This window comes from Onychostoma macrolepis, chromosome 04 (genome assembly GCF_012432095.1).
Source record: "Onychostoma macrolepis isolate SWU-2019 chromosome 04, ASM1243209v1, whole genome shotgun sequence".
Classification (NCBI taxonomy): domain Eukaryota; kingdom Metazoa; phylum Chordata; class Actinopteri; order Cypriniformes; family Cyprinidae; genus Onychostoma; species Onychostoma macrolepis.
The window spans coordinates 22,612,865-22,636,380 of NC_081158.1; the positions used below are offsets into that span (position 1 = coordinate 22,612,865).

A 23,516-nucleotide genomic window follows, 5' to 3' on the forward strand; every position below is an offset into this window, starting at 1 on the left:
AGCAGGGCTGAACACCTGAACCCACACCATATGGACCACTGCAGGTCTTGTTAGCGTACTTTTAGATCAAAAACATGTTAACGGTAATTCATTTTTAAGTTGACAAAGTCTCCCCAAGAGTTTTATTAAGTTTCCAATTAACATGTAAGTACTGTATTAGTTTTTCCCACCACAGGGTAGTGTCATGTTCTTTTGAAGTACATATCAAATGTAAATATTCATATTAATTTACTAAAGCATATATCTAATTACTATGGAACTGTCAAGTTGGCACGAAACAGAATTTGCGATGATTTTTCCTTCCCAATTGTGACATACGAAACAGCTTCTCAAACAAGAAAAAAAAAATGTAGGTCGGGACTTGATTGGATCATTAGATTGTTGTCATTTCACATATCATCAGAGTCTGAAAATAAAATTGTGCATGATATTAATTATACAATTTATCTTGATTTCATTGACTTTTTTTTTAGAAGTGTTTGAAACAGTCATTTCAGATGTGCTTTAAAGAGTGTTTGTTTAACCCTTTCTCGTGTGAATTAAAGGGCCAGTTCACCCAGAATGAAAAATGAAAACTGTCATTATTTATACTCCCTCATGTCATTCCATTTCACTCCAAAGGAGAATTTGATTCTTGTGCTTTATTCAAAATATTTTGAAATCAAACAATGGTTTTGTGTGGCAACTAGACCAAAGGTTAACTAGTTAATTCACTAAAAATTGTCACCTTCAGTAGTTTTCCTATCATGTTTTTGACCTTACATTAGTGACACCATTAGTTGTCATGTTTTGTCAATTGAAGCAGCGTGAAACCTGAAGCCATTTTTGATTTGAGAGCTACAGAGAAGGGTTTTTCAGTGATTCTCCACATGGTTTTAAAATTACACGAGGTAATTAATGGTTGGATGTTCAATTAAATAAAGTTTGAATTGAGGTTTGCATTATTTGACACGTATTATAAGCCAGTGCATTTGTTTTAATTAGCATCCATTGTCTATAATAGAGACTTTTTCTCTGCCCAGTCTATGCGTTCTAATTGAGTGCTTCTTGGATTAATTGGGTTAAATGCGCTGCCTCCATTAAACCTTTATAACGCGTACGGAGGACACCCCCCTACTTATTTATTATTTAGCAAGCTCCAGCAGGGCTAGAAGTGGGGCATGGATGAACGAAGCCGGGGAAACACGCTCTCGCTGCCCTGCTGCCTGGGAAGAAAATGCAAAACTTTTTAAATTAGTTTAATAAATCAAGGCTGCACGTTCAGCTGTCATCTGACACGCTACTCTACCCACAGTCACACAGCCACGTTCTCCCTCCCCTTAACTTCTCAAAAACTGCTGCCTCCTCAAAACGCTGCTAATATCTCTACTGTGCGAGAATCAGCTGAGAGGTGTATGTGTCTTCCCATATGTGCTAATTAACCGTTTAGCAGGCTGGATGCTGGTGGGTTAGCCAATTAAATAGAGCATTTAAGCCACACCCCTTTTGGAAATCTGCCATTAAATACCCCCTGCACCCCTCACACGTTCACAAACATACGTTCACACGCTAATGCTGCTCTGTTTGAGTTGGCATCATGCTAATTAGCTGCATGCAGGCTTTGGGCTGCTTAAATGTAGATTTACGCTACATGTTTTAAACGCCCTCTCTCTTCTCTTCATCCTTGTCTTTTCATTTAACGAATGCAAATATTCTGATGCTAGCAAACAATTATCATAACCCCAATGACATCAGTGGAGGGAGGCGAAAATGAGCAGCTTAAGACAGGCCCATTAGTTGGCTTATTTTAACAGCTTTCCTGGAGGGATGTTTGGTATTTGTCGCACATTACAGCTCTCTCTTTTTTTCTTTTTTTCTCCTCCCTCCGCTCCTACAACATTATTCATGCCTGACTGTGGGGCCATTTTGTCACATTTCCATACCCCAGCAAACCCACACCTCAGCGATTACACTGATTGGTCTTGTTGTTGGGAGAAATGAATGAACCGCTGCAAGAGTACGGCTGAAAAAAGTAAATATCTGTAGTCGACGTTCTCATTAGAAAGGCATTTCAAGCCATTTTGATGTATTAAAACCTTACTGGCCTTTGGTTGATTTGAGAGCTTGCTTGGGTCTCACGTCCCCCTCTTGCGGGCCGTAGTGCGCTAGAGCGTTGAGGATTTGTTGGTCTTAATCTAATTTTATTTCCATATTTGCAACAGACCCCAGGCACAGCAAAAACTCAATGAATGTTGGTTGTCAACAAATGAATGTAATTTAGTGTTTGTTGTTTGGCTGAACGAGGAAAATATTATGCTTTCCTCTCCAGAGCCATCAGGGCTTCATTGTTGGAGAAACGCTGTTGGCAGAGGCCAGTCACTCGCAAGTTAATGCATCTCTTCCTTCTCAAATCATCACGTTATGGTATAAATCATGTAATCATGCCGTCAGGATAGCGCTCTCCAACATGGAGCCAAATCCAGGAACACAACCTTGAAGTTTTCAGACTTTCCTGAGAAGAGTGATGGATTGCATGGAGATGTTCACCTTTTTGCCGTCCTTATCTGTGCAGGCACTAAGCTGGAGAGCCTGATGGAGAGCATGCGAGGAGAGATTGCCACCCAGCCTCCGGTGGAAGGATCCTTTGCCCCGCGCAGAGGGGATTTCTGCATCGCAAAGTTTGCTGATGGAGAATGGTAAGAGCCAAAAAAAAAAAATCTCTTAATGGCATCTGCTATAAAAGCTGAGTTTCCTGGTTTCAGCAAAATACCTTTTAATTTATTAATATCTTTTAATAAATAAATGTAATAAAATATTTGTCAGAGCTGCTGGGCAGGATGTTCTTGTCTAGTTTTGAAAGGTAATGATTCATATTGATGATTTGTTCAGGTGATTTGATGTTTTAAGTAATAATGCACTGATTTTGAAATTCTGGCACATGCTGATAATTAATCTTTTATGTTATTGCTAATGATCAATATAAATATTTAGTCATTTAAATAGTCACTTTAAATGCTACAAATACATTTACAGTAGGCATCCTTGTAACAGTGTAAAGTATGAAAGGTGGATTGATTTTTTTTTGGGGGGGGGGTATCTTTTGAACTTCAAGTTAGTGTTAAATGACATCAATTATTATATATAATACCAGGTTGCGTTATATAATAATTATAATAAAATCTCTAATATTGGAATATTATTAGATATGTTGATAACTGATGTGTGTCTTTAATTTTAATGAAATATGTCTTCAGAGGAAAAAGAATAAAAGCAGAAAGGCAGCATTTCTCAGCAGACTATCTTCACAGGGATTGCTTTAACCTCATATTCATTGTTGAAATAGTTTTATAGTGAACCAACTGTTGGTTATGGGTATTTTTTGGTTTACTTAAATTTTATATTGGGGTAATCTGCCCTAGATTGCAGGACATTGGACTGCTCTAATGAGTCCTTTGTCCTTTAGGGAGTCTGGAAGCTTCTATTGTCCTCATATAGAGTCTGAACAGGCTGCATCCTCGGTGGGGCGACTCATTATTCAGGCATCTGCTGGTGTTTTTGTTGATGTCGTCTTGCTCTTTTAAAATCTCGTTTGAGCTCCACCCAGCAACGTCCCTAGAATTTCTCCTTTAATTGCTTACAAGTTTTTCTTTGTTCTGTTTTTTTTTTCTTTTTCTTTTTTTAGCATGTTGTCATGTTTGTTATCTTTCTCTGTATCCCAGTTGGCTCATGTTTTCCCATGATGCACCAGGACTATGTCATTCAGTGGCATAAGAGCTCATTAAGTTTGTGATACCAGCAGAAAGACATTTTTCCGAGCAGGCATCCCTGGATAAGACGGGGATTTCTGGATGATTGAAGTGTTTTAGCATAAGTGGATGGTCTGGAGTGGGCAGGGGGTCTGGAGTGGGTTGGAATGTCTCAGTTTGATTATATGAAAATGGAAACTCTTCTTTGACTTTTTCCTCTTGTTTGAGGTGTCATGCAGAGCTTTGAACTGCTCTTTATGAATATGAGAGGCTTCTTCCACTTCCAGAGCATGAGGTTATGAATACAAGATCAACTCTCTCCTCGGACCCCCATAAAAGATCTGTCTGTACTCTGCAGTTAGGGGCAGTAAACTAGTATTTTGCTCTTTACAAAAGTGAATGTTTTCAGTTAGGTGAAATTGGAGGTCACTTATTGTATACCCCAGTACCCAGTGTGCCCCCTTTCAGTCCTCTCCATGTAGAAAAGGCAGTTAGGAGCCAAAAAGTCAGTGAAAACCTGAGTACCAAAGTGCCATTTGGTGGCAAAGCCAAAGTTTTCTTGTTCGGGTGTTCTACATCAATTTGTCCAGTGCTTGAGGATGAACTACTGAACTTATTTCTTCTCTGTTCAGTGAGTGGAACTGACACTTTCTTCTCTGTCTCTCCGTAGGTACAGAGCTCGCATCGAGAGAGTTGAATCTCCAGCAAAGGTTCACGTGTTCTACATTGACTATGGAAACGTGAGTATCTGCTTGCAGCGAGGTTGATGCGTAATCTGGATGTAGAACAGCATCTCCTGAGTGGAGCGTCTCTTTAGAAAGGCGCTGACTGATGAATGTTCTGAATTGTTTAAAATAAAATACTGCATGTGCTTTCAAAATCCAGCACTGAATCCATCAGTCAAAATGCCACACATGTGGAAAACAATTCCTCTCCACAAATCCAGAATAAATGCATTTTTTCAAGGGAAATAATGTTAGTATGCTTAAAAGCAGCTTGAAGGTTGCAGTACCCAGCATGCTTTGCTCTTTTTGTGCCCGGGGCTGAAGGCTTCAGGCCAGCACAAGAGAAAAGATGCAGGTGGTCATGTGATTGAACATTTCTCACACAACAGACCTTTTCTCTCATCTCTGTATTCCCTGTGCCTTCCTCTTTCTTCTCTTTTCACACTCTCCACCTCGTTCTTTTATTCTCTTTGCCCACATATCTTAACCCTCAGTGCAAGAGCATTGTGCTGAATCTGATATCAGTGTTTATTGCCTTCCATCTTTGTTCAATCTGCTGCACACAGTATCTTGAGGGACAGATCTTTATTTTAATGCCCCATCAAAAGGCCTAAATTCCTCTTTTTTTGGAGTCTTTGGTCTAAGTATTGTAATTTAGATTTAATATAACAACCTGACAATGTCGCAGTGTTAATTTAGTCAACGACTTTTTTTCACTGACGACAAGGAGACGATAACGAACGAAAACTCTTTTTGAATGACAAAAATTATGACGTAAATCTATTGACATTTACATCAACGAATAAAAACGAGGCGAAAATGTTAGGGAGGGACGATTTGGGAAGAGATTCATTCAGAACGAATCTGCTGCATTCGGAGGTTAGATGCGAACATATGAACCGGCGGGACATAAGCTAAAATACACTTGCTGCGCGCCGCATAAAACAATCAAAAATGTAAATATGTGGGAGTAAGAGAAGAGCAGGCATATGGATAAATCAGACGACGCAAGAGAGAACTCAATTCGGTCCGGTTTTCTGAGCGCAGACACTGAAGCATACACGCACAGAAAGCGCGTCTCACAGCGCGCGAGTACTCTTTCACGTCGCATGAACGGAGAAATACACACAAAATAATGTCGAAATGTTCGTTTTGACGAGTATTCACGTAAACACAGTTGATTGCGTCTTAAGTGAACGTAAACAGTAGGGAGAAGGTGTATCAGTACACTGCATCCATTGCATCCGTGCATTCGGTTTTAAAGGGACAGCAGCCTAATTTAGTCACTATTGAGTCATTGATGTTAATCAAGCAACAAAAGAAAGACAGAAAATCACTCGCTGCTCTTGACTGAATCACTTTAGTAGCCCTAAAGATTAATCTAAATTTATTTATAGAAATAAATATGTCTGCTTGAAAGAATTAAGAATATGGTAAACAAGTTGTTATAAAGAATGCATAATTAGCCTATATAACCATTGGTATTTCATTAAAAAGAAGACCATGTTCTTGTTCTTTATGAGAAGTGGTTTTATTTAATTTTAAAAAAGGCATGTTGTGTGTCACCGCAGTTAAATCGCAGTCTATCATGATAAAACCTTAATATCAAACCTATATAATGAGTTTGGAAATTTTAGAGAAATGCTTAATAAATGCACTGTAACTAAACCCATTAGATTTTAGCCGACTAAATTTACTGTAGATATAGTCAACTAAAATCTTATGATATTTTGTAGACTAAAACTAAAAACAATTCATATGACTAAAACTAAATCAAAGTTTGCTGTCAAAATGAACACTGCAATGTAGACAAAGTAGCAGATCTTAAATGTAACAAAATCTGCTTTAATATACATATCATTTGACATTTGAAACATTCTCTTTAATATTATAATATACATGCAACTTATTTTGGAGATGTTAACCTTTAGATATTTATTTTATTTATTATTACATATGTGAGTCAGTTTTGTGCTTTACTTTTAACCAACTGATTACATGACTAAATCAGAGATCATCACATTAGGAACATGATCCACTCAAGTTTGACAGCCAGAAAGTGTCTTTGTCTTCATTCTAAGAAAAATATTTGTTGTTTTGTGATTTTTAAACACATTGTTTGATTAAATTTGCCTTTATTTAATTATTACATTTACTAATCCCATTTCTATGAAACATAAATGGAGAGAAATGCATTGACATTCAAACATTGTGTCCAAATGTGTCTAGGCCCACCATGTGCTTGATGTGTGTTCCCGCCTCTCTTCCTCTGAAGAATTGCTGTTATAACCCCCCACGTAGAACAAGCCAGTCTTTTGCTTTGTACTTTCATCTGTCTTCTGTCTGTTTTTCCATTTTCTAGTCTCTCTGTCTGCCTGTATTTCTCATTCTCAAAGCTGAAACGAGCCTTTGCGGCGTCTCAGTGCTAACCAGCCTCTTTAGACTGCTGCGTTCACATGTTCTGCACTAAAGACACATGACCACAGCACTCAACTGCGACCCAGTAGAGAGAGAGTGTGTGTCTCTCATATTGTGTTGCTGGCTTTGAGTGTGGCATGTGGAGGAGTTGAGCGTTATCCTTGACTTGCTTTTATCTGCTGTGCTGTACTCACACCTCCTCCGTTTAATGAGGAGCTTGTACAGGCAGTCGGTGTATGAAAGAGGTATGAAACCTGTTTTATAAGACAACAATGTGACGATCTCTCTCTCTTGTCCTTTCAGAGAGAAATATTATCATCCACGCGTCTTGCAGTCCTTCCTCCAGCCTTCAGCACGCGTACGCTTCCTCCACAGGCTACAGAATACACATTTGCCTTCATTCAGGTCCCACAGGATGTAAGTTCTTGCACAAACACATTCATACGCACTCCCGTGTGATTCATCACGCAACGTGGCCTTCAAACGGGTCCTGTAGGACACATAGCGCATACATGCACAACATAGTCACATCCAGGTTATAAAAGACAGGAATTATGAGTCACATCGTGCTAGTTTAGCTGTTGGAATGGCATACTACCGCATTTCTTCAAAGTATGCAAATTTTCTGCATAGAATAGCCATACACTTCAAGTGTAAAATATACAACAAGAGCACACTACATTGCATTAATTATTTGTGTACGTAATGAGCTCATGTGATGTAACGTACTATACTTGGGGTCCTATGATTTCCGTGAAGGAGGAAAACGCGGACGGAAACTTGGAATCCAGCCATTAAAGTGGAATTTACTGTATAACGCAGAATGTCACGGAATTTGCCAAATTTATATGAATAAATCAAAAGTAGGTTAGTACACAAATCAAAACAATATGGATTAGTGTCTGTGAATATTAAGCTGCAAAATACTATTTAAATAGGAATCCTGAGTCACTTCATTAGCATTTTACTGTTTCTTTTGAGAAAAACTATCATCATATAATATAAACAGAAATTCTTTAAAGCTCTTAACAACAACCCATCAAAATAAGTTCAGCTTAACTTGAATAAACTGTGACAGAAATATGTAATGATAGTACTACTACTAATAATAAAATGATTAAAACATTATTTTTGAGGAATATTATTTTTACCAGAAAAATTATTTACCGGAATTTATTTATCAGAAAAATGTAAATACACAACACAGTATTTCTGGGTGAAAAGTTTGGTTTTTAGTTTAGAAATGCTTATGATTATTTAAATTTAATGAAACATTACAATGAAATCCAGAAAATTAATGTAAAACAAACTTAAAAATGTAATTTTTGATCAACTGTTAACAAATTGCCGTTAAAGTGTGCAAGTTTCATGATTTCAACTAATTAGACATGCTTGTTGATTGATTAATAAAATTTAATTTAAGCATTAAAACAGTCTAGAAAAATTTAAATAGAAAAAAAACTGAATTTGGAAGATGATAAAACAGAACCTGAGAAAAATAAAACGGGATCCTATATACTCAACATCTACTTAACAGTAAGCAGTATGCTACAATGCTGATATTCCAGTTCAAGCCTTTTTGTTAGTTAAATTGTGTGAGGAAATGTATATGAAAGTAAGTTTTCCACCTGGTCTGTGTGCGGAGCTCGATTGTGCGTGTGTAGGTGTGTGTTTGTGTGTTGGTGCGGCATCATGCCACCTGCACTGTTAATACTACTGTTGTTTTGTGATCTTGTCCATCTTTTGAGGTAGGCGCATTGTTCTCTCTCTCTGTCTCTCTCTCGTTCTGGATGGCCTCTGTATCTCATACCCCCACCATAACTCCCCCCAAGGGGAACATGCTCTGAGGTTGCCATGGAGACTGGGTTGGCTCACAAGAGCAAAGTGTGTGTGTGTATGAGAGCGAGAAAGATCAGATCTGTATCTCTCACCTCGTGTGCCGAACATTTGTGAAACATTGTGTTGGTGTGGAGGTATTTTGATCTGTTTTTTGTTTGCAAATCTACATTTATCATTATCGCAGCACTTGTGTAAGTGTGATGAATGAGCAACTCCGCAGCTGGAGAGTTTGAACGATAGAGTCTGATTGGCTCAGAGCGCACACTGAGGACTTTGAAGTGTCTATCAGTAGTGTATGGAATTGTAAGTGTTTATGTTGTGGGCAGTTTGTAGAAATGAAACCTGGTTTTGGATGCATGGATGGAAATGTGACATGTTCTTATGATGACCTCACCCACAGGAAGACGCACGGGCCGACGCTGTGGACAGTGTGGTCAGGGACATTCAAAACACACAGTGTCTGCTGAACGTGGAATACAGTGGAGTTGTCTGCCCGCACGTCACGCTGCAGTTTACTGACTCGAAAGATGACGTGGGTCTGGGTCTGGTGAAGGAAGGCCTTGTCATGGTGGACGTACGGAAAGAGAAGCACCTCCAGAAAATGGTGAGTGACAAACACAAACGCATCTAAATACAAGAACACAAATAGTAAGCGTGGAGTCACTGGTCAGCTAGCTTGAGCCGGAGGCGGCATTAGCTTTAACTGGGATCTGTTGTAATCTATGTCCCCTGAAATACACCTCGCTGTTTCACAGCAGGGCCTCTGACGGCAGCCATTTTGTATTATTATGAAGCACTGACCATTCGTTCTCCCTTTGTTATCCGCTCTCTATCTGTCTCGCTCTATCCTTTCCTGTTATGTAATGCTTGTCATTTCTTGAGCATTTTTAAAACTTGCTGCATTCATTTGTGACATTGTGTCAAGCGCATAAAAGATGAGACTAAAATGTATTTTAAAAAATAAAAACTATACAAAAATCTTGTTTTATTTTCGACTAAAAAAATGAGATGAAATATTATTACGGACTGCTGTATATGCCTCTACTATGCAAGCTTTTGTGTGTGGTTGCCAGATATTAAGAGTTCAAATCCCTGTTAAAAGGATACATTTTCTGCCTGGTGTTTTGCTTATTTTTGAAGTCTGGCAACCATGCGTACGCACTCGCTCTTCATTACAGAAGTGCTGACGAAGATCTGAAAACACCAATAAACAAGCTAAAGTTTAGCGATCTCCTAGGTTTAAATCAAAGTGTCATTCAGACAGTCTGTGTTCTTTCATGAGATCCCGACTTTTTTTTTTTTTTAACAGAGAGTGCATATCTAAGTCTATGATATTAATGTATATATTAAATAGCCTATAGTAAATCAGTGCACTAGATGAGGTAAAATAAAACGTGTACGAGTTCACGTTCAGATGGTTTGTGCTTATTGGTGAAAGTGCAATACCTGAAATGTAAAAATAAATTTCTCAAATGACAACAATCATTGCGATTTTATAATTTTGAGCTATAGAGAGAGAGAGAAACACATTTAGTCGACTAAAACTTGACTAAACAAAAGCAGGACAAGGTTGACTGATAACTAAAAAGTACATTTGACACAGGACTAAGACTAATTTAAAAGACTAAGACTGAGACTAAATCTCACAGCCCTAGTTTAGTTTAGCACTTGGAGGTGAGACTTTTAATTGCTTACAAACTCTTCATCTTCAGTTTGATTTTAGACATTTGAGCCCATTCTTTGAACAGCTATTTATCCTATGACCTTCTGCCGCCTTGACGTAATTAGTTTTTACTCCTGAATCAAACCACACAGGTTTGTTCTTGGCAGTCTGCTTGTGATGAACTTGAAGCGGTTTGTAGACTGAGCATATGGAGGGTGTTTGTGACAGCCACATCAGGTCCACCGTTTCCCTGTTCCCATAGGAACACTGCTGTTCTGGTTCACTCGTCCCCGCCTCTCACTCCCTCACGCTTTCGTTCTTCATTTTCTATTGCGCTAACAGGTTGTTTGAGTTGCATGTATAGAGCTGAGCTGTCTGACTTCAGTGGCACTCACTTCTGCTCTTGTTTCACACTCTCACATAGATATGAAACACTTGTGCTCAGGCATACTGTACCTCAAATACTGTACACATGCTTTAGTTCAGCATGATAGCTCAATGTACATTTCAAAGAAAGCTCCAGTAGTTTTGAGACATGTAAAAATGGCTATAAATAAGGTTGATTGTCAACTGAAAGTTTGAGCATCCTGATCAGCCCAACACCACAACATTGGCTCAACCAATGGCAGGTAGTATTCAGGAAACTGATAATTATTTTTGCCATTTCATTCGGTGATGCACAGAAATTAGTGAATTGAACATGGAAATATTCCATCATCTGAACATTGTAATATATTTTCCAAAAACACAGTCCATGCCACTTTTCCTGCCATTTATGAATCTTATTACACTGTTATTACATTTCATCATCAGTAAATGCACATGAAGGGCACATCCTGTATGCCAGATCGAGTCCACAGTCTGGCTAGCATTGGCACTTTAGTGTAGTGTGGTGGCGCCATGCCACTTGTCTTCTGCTTTCACCCTTGGCTTTTTCATAAAGATTCTCTCATCTCACTCTCTCCTTCATTCATTTTCTCATTCATTATCTTTCCCACTCACGCTCTCTTTCTCTGTCCTCTCTCTCTCCTTCCCCATCTTTTCTTGCTGCTGGTTTGGCCTCCAGTGCAGTACACCGTGTACAGGAGGATGTAGTTTGGAAATTTGCATGTATTTGCATGTCGGTGAAAGCGGTGAGATAAATCATAATCTGCAGAATTAAAGACAAAGCAGTGGATCAAACCTTTCTTTCCTTAGTAAATTAGCTGTGATTTAAAACACTGTTAATACGCAGTGATTATTTACTCTGCCATCAGAATATACGCTGCCATCCTACCCCTTTGTCTGTCTTGTGATATTTTATTCCTTTTAAACACACTGTGCTCTGTGATCTTTTTTTTCCCAACGTCCTCTCTGCTGCTGAAGGGTATCTGCTATGCTTGACACCTGACTTCCTGCTATCAGCAAATCTTTACTCTGCTGAAGTCTCCAGACCAGAGTCCATACGTCAGTCAGTCAGTCACATTCACTGTGGTCTAGTGAGAAATGAGTCCTTGAATATCCGTATAAGGAGAGCGAAAAAGGGAAAGGAAATCTTTAGAGTGAAAGTAGGAGTCAGATATGGGAACGTCTGTCTGACAGGGAGAGAGTGACAGATAAAGCCCATCGGTTCTCTTTCTCTCCACCTGCGCGTGGATAACGCAGGCCTTCCGATAAGTGTGCATGAGCTTCATCAGTTCTCGGGATCGATAGTTTAAATCGATGTGTCATTTCCCTCTCTGTGTTTGTCAAACACTGCTCTTTCTTATTTGTGTGTCAGTCTGTCTCTCTTTCTCTGATTTTCTTCCTCGTCCTGGCATGCTGGATGAGATGTCTGTGTGTTATCGGATGGGCTGCGATCATATTAAGTCATGCTGCTCTGAGGTCAGTTTAGTAGTGCTGCTTCTGCATTTAAAGCTTGGTGGGATTTTAGTGGGCTTCTTATGAAAAGGCTGTTCCAACAAGGTCTGCAACAATGCACTACAAGAAGATCAGTGAAATTAACCTAATCCAAGATGACAGAGGAGTCAAGAGAAGTAATTATACATAATTTGTATTTAATGCAAAAAAAGGGTATCTAGGTAGCTGTCTATTTAGGCAGTAGACAACAAGCCAGCTCGCAGGGTTTGGAACAGAGGTTCCTTGTATTTATGCTACATCAGCGCTAAGCTTATGCTTACTGTAGCGTACCGTCAGTGACACTGGTGCCTTTTCACGTTCATTAGTTTTACAAGCTAATTACAAGCTCACATACCAATTAGCGTTACAGTCATAGAATGCAGTCAGTCTTATTGGAAATTTGTTCTGGGAGATTCTCCTTAAGCATTCGGTATTGACTTAGATTGTTGATTTAAAAGGGCTAAAATCTGGACTTATCGTTTCAGAAAGAGTTTGTAGGTCTTGTTGCTGTATAATGACCTTCCCTTGGAGACATTAATTAAGGCATGAAAGGTGATCCGATCTCAGCCAGAGATGTTCTACAAACCTGTGGTGGCTTGATGAAACCATAGCACTGTTAATATCTCTCTTTCTCACTCTAATATTCTGGTGATATTGAGTTGTACAATCCAGATGATAAAGCCCAAGGGAGGTGTAGTATTTTTTATTACGGTTGTTATGTGATGAAATTGTCCTATGAGAATTGTAGCTTTTTAGCATTTTAGGGAAAGTCGTCTGGGGTTTAAAATAGTGGTTTATATTTCTGTTACTGTCATGTTTCATTCCTTAAACATGTCTTTAATTTGCTAAATTAATTGGTATTAAGGAACCCATGTATAATTAGTTTGCCAGTTGAGTCCAGTTGGACATATTGCTTAGGGGCTTAGATGATCGCTGAACAAATTTAAGTTATTCAAGATATTTTTAACTTGACACTCCATTTAAAATTAAAAAAATTAAACAGCCAAAGTCTCAGATTGTTGTTTCATCTCAGCTAAAGTACAATCGGGCGTTTACAGGGCACCCCATGTCCAGTCATATTCCATCATGCCTCGCTCCTGACAGCTCCTTTACCCACTAACCAGTAGAAGTTAGCCAAGCTTAGAATGGGGAATTTTCTGCTCCTCTAGTATCAAACACACTCATCCACACAAACGGGCCGGGACACATGCTGAATGACACGCATCGCTGCCTAAAAACCCCATTTCATTCCTGTGCCCTGTGGATTGAACACAGGCTTGATCTGGGACAGAGAAGCCATTTCAGCTCCAGCGTCTTTCTGTTGTTTAATCTCTGTACTGAGATGATCAAAGTCCAAACTGTTCTCTTCGAATGCTGTGCGGCTGTGTCTATGATCGCTTTGATTTTCAGGCTGCCTGCATTACTGGGTATTATAGAGTGTTTCTAAGAACACCACAAATCTGATCATTGCCCCATCATTTCATGCCGAGAGACGGTAAAAGACTCAGTTGCAGTCTGCAGATTGGTAAAACACAGCCACCTGAACCCACAAGAGTGAGGGCTGTGAATAGAGGACACAGAAATGGCACTTGGAAAGGAGAAGTGCGTGTTTTCAGATATTTATAAGTTGACAACACATTAGAGTGAGAAAGAAACATTCATGAATGAGAAAATAAAGCACAGATGTCCTTAATGTTAAAGAGTTCATTTAATGTGGTACTTGCACACACTGAAAGCTGCCACTCGGATAGCATGAGATCCTGAATTCAGTTCTTTTTTCATATTATTGCTCTCCAACAGTCAAATACACAATGTCAGTTTGCCTGTATTGGCAAGTATTAATGTAAGCACAGTCTGTTGTGTCTTAAGTGAGCGTAAAAAATTAGGAATGAAATCTGATGTCTGAAATCTGTGTTTCAGTATGTTGAATCTGTGCATTCGGTCTTAAAGTGACAGCAGCCAGTATACTAGCTGCTGTCTGTCATATTAATCAAGCAACAACAAAAAAAACTGAGTAACGTTTATAGCTTTAAGAAGAATAAGTGTTTAAAAAAAATTTTACAAAATAAAATTACTCATATTGTGAAAACATTTTGTACATATCGTACACCTATTACAACAAGATAGAATACACCTGGTGATGCATGTTTGACGACGTGTCACAATGTATCAAGATAATACTATTGATTTGGGAATGAATAATAGGATGATATCTTTAAGGATGCACAATATCTACATCACTTATTGGACTTTCTATAATTTATTACTGTTGGTCAATATCATAATATCCATTGTTTATACTGTACATTATAATGTTGTGATACCTAAATTCATTTGAGACATTTAAAATGATTTTCTTTTTAAATGATTTCAGCAAAATATTCTATTATGTAGCAGATGCTTTTATCCAAAGTAACTTACTTTAAATTTAGTTGCCTAATGGCAACTAAATTTAAATGTGACTCCTAAACTAGTCATAAGGGTCAATTTTGTGAAATTGAGATTTTTACATCATGAATAAATAAGCTTTCCATTGAGGTATGGGTTGCTATGATAGGACAATATTTGGCCGAGATGCAACTATTTGAAAATCTGGAATCTGAGGGTGCAAAAAAATCAAAATATTGAGAAAATCACCTTTAAAGTTGTCCAAATGAAGTCCTTAGCAATGCATATTACTAATCAAAAATTAAGATTTGATATATTTACAGTAAGAAATTTACAAAATATCTTCATGGAACATGATCTTTACTTAATGTCCCAATGATTTTTGGCATTTTGACTCATACAATGTATTTTTGGCTATTGCTACAAATATAAATGTGCTACTTAAGACTGCTTTTGTGGTCTAGTGTCACAAATCTAAATGTAAATTTTTGATATCTGCTATTCATCAGCTTAGCAGTACTATTAATATCTGTGCGTCCCTAATCTTGAAACGTTGATGAACTGTCATACATGATGCTATCAGCAGAGTTTGTGAAACTGCTGATGATGATGATGGTGGTGGTGTGTGTAAATGTGGCGCGAGAGGTGCTGTGTTGCATGTTGTGGTGCATCAGATGCTTGATAGATGGAGACTGCGTTAGCTGCACTTTTCTCTGCCGTCTGCAGCTGCAGAGTCCAGATGTACCTCGGCATCTTTTCATGCGTGTCCTAAAGCACTGAAGAATCACCTGATCTTCAGCCAGCCAATTAACCCCCTCTAAATAACAGCCCCCACATGCAAACACGCCGCTAAAAGAGCACACCCTACGCTTTTAAACATCTGCCATCTTTGTGCATTAAATCCTCGGCTGTGATCTCATCCGTACCTGGTACTTCAGAAAACACAGACCTTTCCAGCTTTCTAACGATATTGCCGATACTGCTCTGAACCGGAAACGAAGACAATCTCGCTCTCTGACTCAGTCAGTGACTCTCAATGCTTGCTGTGGCAGAAGCGGTCAATATGTTTAGTGTTATTCAGGCCTGTGTCTGTGGTGCAGGAAAAGAAAGAGAGCAACAGACACACAGGCCGTCTAGTGGCTGTAACCACCCACACTTTTACTTATTATTGAATACATACTCACGCAAGCACATGGCTCCAGTCGCCACCCTGATGATCAGGGAGAGACACAACAAGATGAAGGTCTGTTAAAACATCATCTAAACAAGGTGCACTTACTGTGATTGACTTCTGGATTCTGCACAGCATCAATCTGGGAAAATGCTGTCATTTTTAAAGCAATGTCATGTGTGTGTCATTTATTTTGTTGAAGATGCTGAAGGATGTTGTTTGGCTATGTTAAGGAAGTTAAACGCAACACTAGGCCTTTCTCTGTCTAAATGCACTTTTTTTTCTTGTCATAGGTGACTGAATATCTGAATTGCCAGGAATCTGCCAAGAGTGCCAGGGTAAGAGCTGTAAATCTTTCTGCTTTATCACACAGCTCTAAATTCTGATTGGTCAACCATAGTATTTTGCAGCAGTTAATTTATTTATATTTATATGGGTGACACTTTAAAATAAGGTTCCATTAGGTAACAAATGAGCAGACGCTGCTGCTAAAGAAGCACTATTTTACAGATATTGAAAAGTGTTCCGTACCACCCTCAGAATTTTAAACTCGCCACAGAATGGGATCAGTGTATGAAGTTGTGGGTAAAAGTTGCATCTTTATTTTCATGAATCACTATGATCAGATTTGATATACATTATGCTAAATAGAGCATTAAGGAAAGACACACAAGTTCTTAATATCAGATGAAGATTCACAGATATACTCGTCATGCCAGTGAGTCCAGTTTCTTTTAAACATTTTATTAAATTGTGCTGGTTTAAAGTCTTTTAGGAAATAATATTACTCCGCAAACACTTTTGAAGACATTTTTTATAGATTCAACCCTGAATCCATTTTAAAGTGAACTTTAAAAACCTGATACAGGTTTTAATTTGCTCTTTTATACTACTACAAATTGTAAATGAAAATAGAAAACTGGCATGAGTCAGCCAACCCATTAGTTAACATTAGTAAATGCAATAACATGAACTAACAATATATACATTTGTATTTAATGAACATTAATAAAAATATAGTAACAAATGTATTCCTCATTGTTAATGTTAACTAATGTTAACAAATTGAACCTCATGTAACCAAGTGTTACCTATTATTATATACATAGGTACATACAATATAATTTATATAATTTTAGCACTAGACTGTATATTTGAGGCAGCCACGGCTCATATTAGAGTCTTTATTATTATTATTATTATTATTATTCTTAACTTGCATTTCTTCTTCCCTGCTGCTTGTCTATATTGCTTAATGCCCTTGTTGGCACAGAAAACCGAACAGTTTTGTATTCAGAACTGGTTTTGACTTTGTTACCTGTAACATCGACTTTTATGCCGCGTGGTGCACGTTGAACAGTCTTTTGGCTAAAACATTGCTCCATAAAAGAAGAGAGAACCATGCAAACCCAAAAGCTTGATGATGTCCCTGCTAACAACGGTGCCTAAATATCATAGACATTAATTAGCTGTGATTCTCTCACACATGCACACCGATGACAAAAATGGAGAGAGAACATAAAAGCCTCTGTATGACATACAAAATGATTTCCCATCTTCCCCAAGAATCTCTAAAGCCGAAACGATTCACTTTCGCACAAATGAAACGTTTCACTGCTTTATGTGGCAAAACCGATGTAAAATAGAAGGGCTGTGATGGAATTTGTTGGAGGTAAAGCTTCACGCGTGACTGGATGTGAAAGGACTAGACTAGAGTTAAAGAGCACGGTAAACGACCGTTCGCCTCGTTATTACTGAGGTGTGATTATGTTACAGACCAGCTCGTGTTTTAATGATCCTGTCTACACGCTGGCCATCTGCGCCTCAGTCTCACAGATACATGGGCAAAAACGCTTATCAGAATTTAATGATGGTGAATCAGTGCTGTCAAATGACTTAAAGCCTCATTTTGCTGCTTATTAATGTTTTATTGAAGTTATTTAGAACTTGGGGGGGGGGGGGGTCAACTGTTTTCTCTTTCAAAAAAATTTTCAATGCAGTTCTTTTACCCTATGTGTCCATTGAAGATGAAGAAGCTCATTTAAAACATCAAAGATCTGCTGCTTTGAGGATTCGTCTTCATCATAATCTATGATGCTTTCAATGCAGGGTCAATAAAAGTCTCATATGCATGGTTACAGTGCTTAAAATATATATAAAGTGTTAACCTAATACTATATTGGCAGACAATGAAAGTGTCCAAACTGCATTTGAAATCTGAATTAATTTTAGTAATAGAGCATTTTTTTGACATTCTCACCAGTTGCATGACTGACAATCCCACAATGTACAGTTAGAGCTATATTTTAACTCTGTCTTTAATTGATTATTTTCCTTTTCATTTGCAGCTTAACATTTGGCGTTATGGAGATTTCCGTGATGATGACGCAGATGAGTTCGGGTATCGCCGCTAAGTCATTGTTCCAAAGACCTTGAGGAAGACAAGATGAATTCGCAGAGAACACAAAAAAACAAAAATCATGACAAAAAAAAAAAAAACCACGACAAAACATCAGTATGCTCTTATTTTTTCTAATGTTGAACATTTGCCTCTCTCTGTTGTTTTTTTTTTAATACTCTGTGCATATCCTCTCTTTTGCCCAAGGACTTTGTTTCTTATCATTTTCTATTTTTTTTTTTTAAAAGCAAGTAGGCTACAGATAACACTACCTGTAGCTGCTTCAAATAGGACCAATGTACGTACCTTAATCTTAAATTTTGACATGTTAGCCAATCATCCTTTTCATGTAAATTTTTAGCCAATCACCAGCTGTCAAACCCCATCCTAGCAAATCTGATCTGCCCAATCAGATTTCTATATTTTGGGGCAAGACTTTTAAAGAAATGAGGGGGATGCACAGAGAACCGTGAACTCAACAGCTTGCTGAGAAAACGCCTCCTTAATCATGAGATTCTATATTTCAGTATATATATGGATATTTTGAAGTTAGATCAGAACTAACCAAGTGAACTTACTGAGCGTATTTTTGTCTCTCTCTGATGTGATCTGAGTGTTCAGTGACATTTCTGGGCATTTGTGTAGGACGTGTGTTTTCTCTTTTTCTGTGGCAAAAGAACCGCTGCCAGCACCTTTACAAGCGTCTCTTGGCCTCCTCTGTGAGGTTTACTCAACGGTCATCGTTTCTTCTTTTCCCGCTCTTGCCCGCCATACAGAAACAGTGTTTGAATTTCTTTCCTTCTGAGGTAGACCCTGTCATTGTATTTAAATCTGAGAAATAAAAATGAGCAAAGTGCCATGTTGTCTGACTGGTTTTGAGGGTTGGGGTGGTGGCTGAGTTTCTTTTTTTGAACAGTTACAACACAGTTTGTGTCGCATGAAGAACGATATATAAAACACTATAGTTGCTACTAAACACTACACAGTAACTACACCAATGCTGAAATGGAGATTTCTGGTGTTTTCATTGATTTGGTATTAACTGTCATGGTTAATACGGACAAAACACAATTTTAAGTTAAAGGGAGAGTGAATTCAAAAATGAAAAATTGTTAGGATTTGGCTTAGGGTTAATTTATTGTTATTGTAATAGTAAGTACATGTAACGTGTAAGGATCAATAGCTGAAAAAATATCATGTTTTGTGTTCAGAAGATAGAAGCTCATACAGGTTTGGAACAACTTGAGGGTAAGTAAATGACAGAAATTACATTTTTGGATGAACAATCCCTTTAATACAGTCACTGTATACAGTACACTACCATTCAAAGGTTTGGGCTTTTGTAAGATGTTTGCTAAAATGTATTTTAGGTTGCACCAAGACTGCATTTATTTGATCGAAATACAGTAAAAACAATCATTTATGAAATAATACTGGAATTTAAAAATTATTTTCTACTTGTACATATTTTAAAATGTCATTTATTCCTGCTGAGTTTTCAGTGTCACATGGAAATACAGCAACCACACGGTTCAAATTACATTTGAGCATTTACAAAATGCAAAGTGTATGAAGGCTAAGAAGGTCCATGAATGTATTTTTAATGAGTCCTGAGCATGTTTCTCCCTCAATGGTTTTTTAAAGACAAAATGATACTCTAAATGTAGTCTCGTGTTTTAACCACATTTGGTTTCAGAATAGTGGAAGATCCATCCAGCGTGATGGAGGTGAACACTGGGTCTGCGTTTGGGGCTTTAGCTGAATGGCTGTCATCTCTACTATAAACATCATCACGTCTGTTCTTCACTGCCCTAATGAACCATAAACCCCCCCAGTTTTGGCCAGTGCAACTCAGGGTATTTATTAGCTCTGTGAGAAAGGGCTTTTTGATGAGATTATGGTATAATGTAGTTCTCTAATGTTAGTTTATGACTTTTAGAACAGAGCTCTGCCCAGATTTCTGCCTCATTGCTGCACCGATGTGCTGTTTCAGCTTTATTACGGCCCTTTAATAAGTCAAAACACTGGAAATAACTCATTTTCAGGTTAATGAGATCTAACTTCACATTCATGGAATATGTTTTGGCCTTTAAGAGAAGGACATCATGTCCTTTTCTTGTCAAATGAAGATAGAGCTCATCTCCATTTCATGTCTTTTTTTCCTCAGTGAATCTAGTAATGTTCAGCTTGATTGGCTCAATTCTTTGACCTTACTAAAACTTTTATGTTAAATAATTTAAGAACTCAAACCCATATATATTCACTCAAATTGAGAAATATGAAAATTGAGATTAACATTATGTAGGTCAGAGCCATGGTGCAGCAGAAAGTGTCGTGGTGAACACAGATGATTCAGATTCACATTTAATTTCACTTTGTCCATATATATATATATATATATATGTATGTATTTTTTTTTCTTGCCCTCTCTTCATTATATCATTAATAAAAGATGAAAAAAAAAGTTTAAGATGCTTTGTGCGATGTTAATCCTGAACCTTATTAAATTTCATTTAATAAATAATAATTTTTAGAACTTGCCATCATGATTTGTTGTGGGTATATTGAGAGTGTAATTTAGGATGATTTAGTAGAGCTGTGAAAGATCTTAACATTTGTTGCCTCGTTGTCCCAGTTTGCTTAATTTCTGCTTTCATAATCTTTTATTTTCTCTCTCTCTCCAGGCAGGTGTTAAATGTTTCATTTTTGGTGTTTCAAATAGTAAGTTTTACCTGAAGATGTCCAGAATATTTCGTTACTCTGTCCTTCCAGCGGTGTTTCTCCTCTCATCCTCACATCTGTCAGTCCTCAAGGGGAAACACCCTGCTGCTGTTTTAACCTGTCTTTCATCATGGGATAAGAACTGCATGAGTGTCTCAGTCTGCCGTAGTACACATGGAATATATATTGTGTGTGTGTGTGTTACACATTGAGTGCTCTGGTCCATGCAGCCGTTTATTCACAAGTTAGCACTTAAAGGGACAGTTCACCCAAAAAAAAGTAATTTAATGACTTGAACTTCAGTCTATTTCTCACAGGATGCTGTTGTGGAGTTGGGATATAGCACATGTATCCTATGGTCTTACTTTATTATGCTTTTTTTAAGCTTGAAATCGTCAGTCCTCATTGAAAAGAGACCAGCACAGTATTTCAACATCCTGCTTTTGTACTCTACAGAAAAAAATGAAATTCATACAGCCTTGGAATGACATGTGGGTGAGTGAAAGATGACAATTTTCATTTGAGTTAACTATCCCTTGAAGCAAACATTGGATCAATTTCTAGACTTTCAACAAAGCTTGTCTTTCAAACTGTGTACTTATGCAACATGACAAACACGCTTCTGCTGACAATAGACACAATAAACAGAGAATGACTTTGAATTTCTGTGCAGACTGCATTGAAATAGTAACTGTGTTTGTTCAGTGCTCTTAAATTGAACTCAAGTTTTAAATTTCAAGGGGAAAAAGGAATCAAATGCAATGGATTTGTGCTTTTCACACTTACGATATAAAACTAGCTTGAAGATCAGAGGTCAGAATTTTTTATTTTTTTTCCCAGCAAATTTTATTCTGGCAGAGCGGTTCAGTTGCATTTCTTGTTTGACATCAGTCAAAAGAGCAGAAAAACAGCAGAAATTCAAGAAATGGATGTGCAACCATGAACTTGAGGTGCAGTGAGAATCTTAATGTGTTTTTCCACATAGTAAGATCTGAGAAGTGTTGCATATTATTATTATTTTTATTTATTTTTTATTTTTTTTATATTGCTTGCGGTTAGAAACTAGGGCTAACAATATTCAGGGTTTCTGCATGTCTTAAGTCTTAATTTGCATCTTTCAAAATGAATGCTTTAAAATTGATGCACAAAATCTTAAATTCATAAAGTCATGGCATTTAAATGTTGTATGCTTATGTATAAATATAGAACATCCTTAAATCAAAATACATTTACTTGAGATGCAAATTGAAGATACGAAGTCTTGTTTTCTGAAAAATTAAACAAAATCAGTTTATGCAAGAACAAATATTTAAATTAGAACGAATATGTCAATGGAATATTAAAACTTGAAATCCCTTTAATTTTTTTTTTTTTTTTACCAAAGTAATGTTTGAAGCATAGCTAATACAAAACATATACATTTAGAGATTAGTATTTAGCTCCTTCCAACTTATTCTTTAAGTGTTCTTTATTTGGTTTTAAGGTCTTTAAAAGTTTTAAATTTACCATCATGAAACCTGCAGAAACCCTGTATATTATACAACAGTTCCGATTGAAACTAATATCAAATTCACTTAACATGTTAAATCCTTTCATTATATTTTAAATTAAATTATTTCAATATATTTAATAGCTGAAGGTAAAGTTTCAACTATGACAATGAAAGGGTTAAATAAAAGGGGTTTTCTTAACCCTTTAATGTTACATTGGTATCAACAGCTGCACTATATTTTCTTGGATTTGACTCTCATTAACCCTTAACACAGTTGCTTCCTCCTGCCCCTTCTGAAACTCACTAGCTGCGAACTCTGATCCCAGACTCAATCTCTCGGGGCAGTGTAAGTTGCTCATATGAGCCTGCTTCCGTGTCTTCTGCATGTGTCTAGTGACCTCCAGATGCTCAGCAGAGGTCTGTGTGAGAGCCAAGAGCAAGAGAGGGAAATGGTGTGGTCTTGTTGGAAAGAGGGCACCTCTAATGGAGGCAGTATAAGAGGATTTCTGCCTCTGACAGCCATGTGCCACACACTGTGAGGCAGATTGAACAGCGAGAGGAGTCCAGAATAACTGTTTCTCCTCGCTCATCATTCTGTTAGATCACCATGGCAGCCAGAGGATGAAAAAAAGATCCTGGATAAACTTCGGAAATGATCAAGGACATATATTCACATCGTATGTGAATATAATTGCTGTGGTCTACTTGTGAACATTAATGTCGGCTGAATCATGTTGGATTCTCATTAGCAGAGCTCTACAGAGATAAATGACAAAGAGTGTAATTATCTATAGAGTATCAGTGAGAGTCACTCTCATTCTCCTCTTGATGAAAGCTATATGCCTGCTAACCTGAGAACACAGGATCTGTTTAAAACTAGAGTGAGATCTCTACCAAGATTACAGTTTTAGGTGAATTCCTGACACAAAAGCTGTTCCAAAACAGCAAACTTGCGCTCATATACAGTGGGTACGGAAAGTATTCAGACCCCCTTAAATTTTTCACTCTTTGTTATATTGCAGCCATTTGCTAAAATCATTTAAGTTCATTTTTTTTCCTCATTAATGTACACACAGCACCCCATATTGACAGAAAAAC

General features: G+C 37.6%; 1 protein-coding gene across 1 annotated transcript in view; it reads left to right on the forward strand.

Annotated features, from left to right (window-relative positions):
- snd1 (staphylococcal nuclease and tudor domain containing 1) overlaps nucleotides 1-19,062 on the forward strand; it is a 168,708-nt gene extending 149,646 nt beyond the window's left edge. Inside the window, exons 19-24 of the mRNA XM_058774227.1 lie at nucleotides 2,552-2,675; nucleotides 4,396-4,465; nucleotides 7,172-7,285; nucleotides 9,108-9,311; nucleotides 16,101-16,145; nucleotides 18,156-19,062. Coding sequence (XP_058630210.1) covers nucleotides 2,552-2,675; nucleotides 4,396-4,465; nucleotides 7,172-7,285; nucleotides 9,108-9,311; nucleotides 16,101-16,145; nucleotides 18,156-18,221 — 623 coding nt within the window. The 3' untranslated portion in view covers nucleotides 18,222-19,062. The remainder of the gene's footprint in view (nucleotides 1-2,551; nucleotides 2,676-4,395; nucleotides 4,466-7,171; nucleotides 7,286-9,107; nucleotides 9,312-16,100; nucleotides 16,146-18,155) is intronic.
- The last annotated feature ends 4,454 nt before the right edge of the window (nucleotides 19,063-23,516 follow it).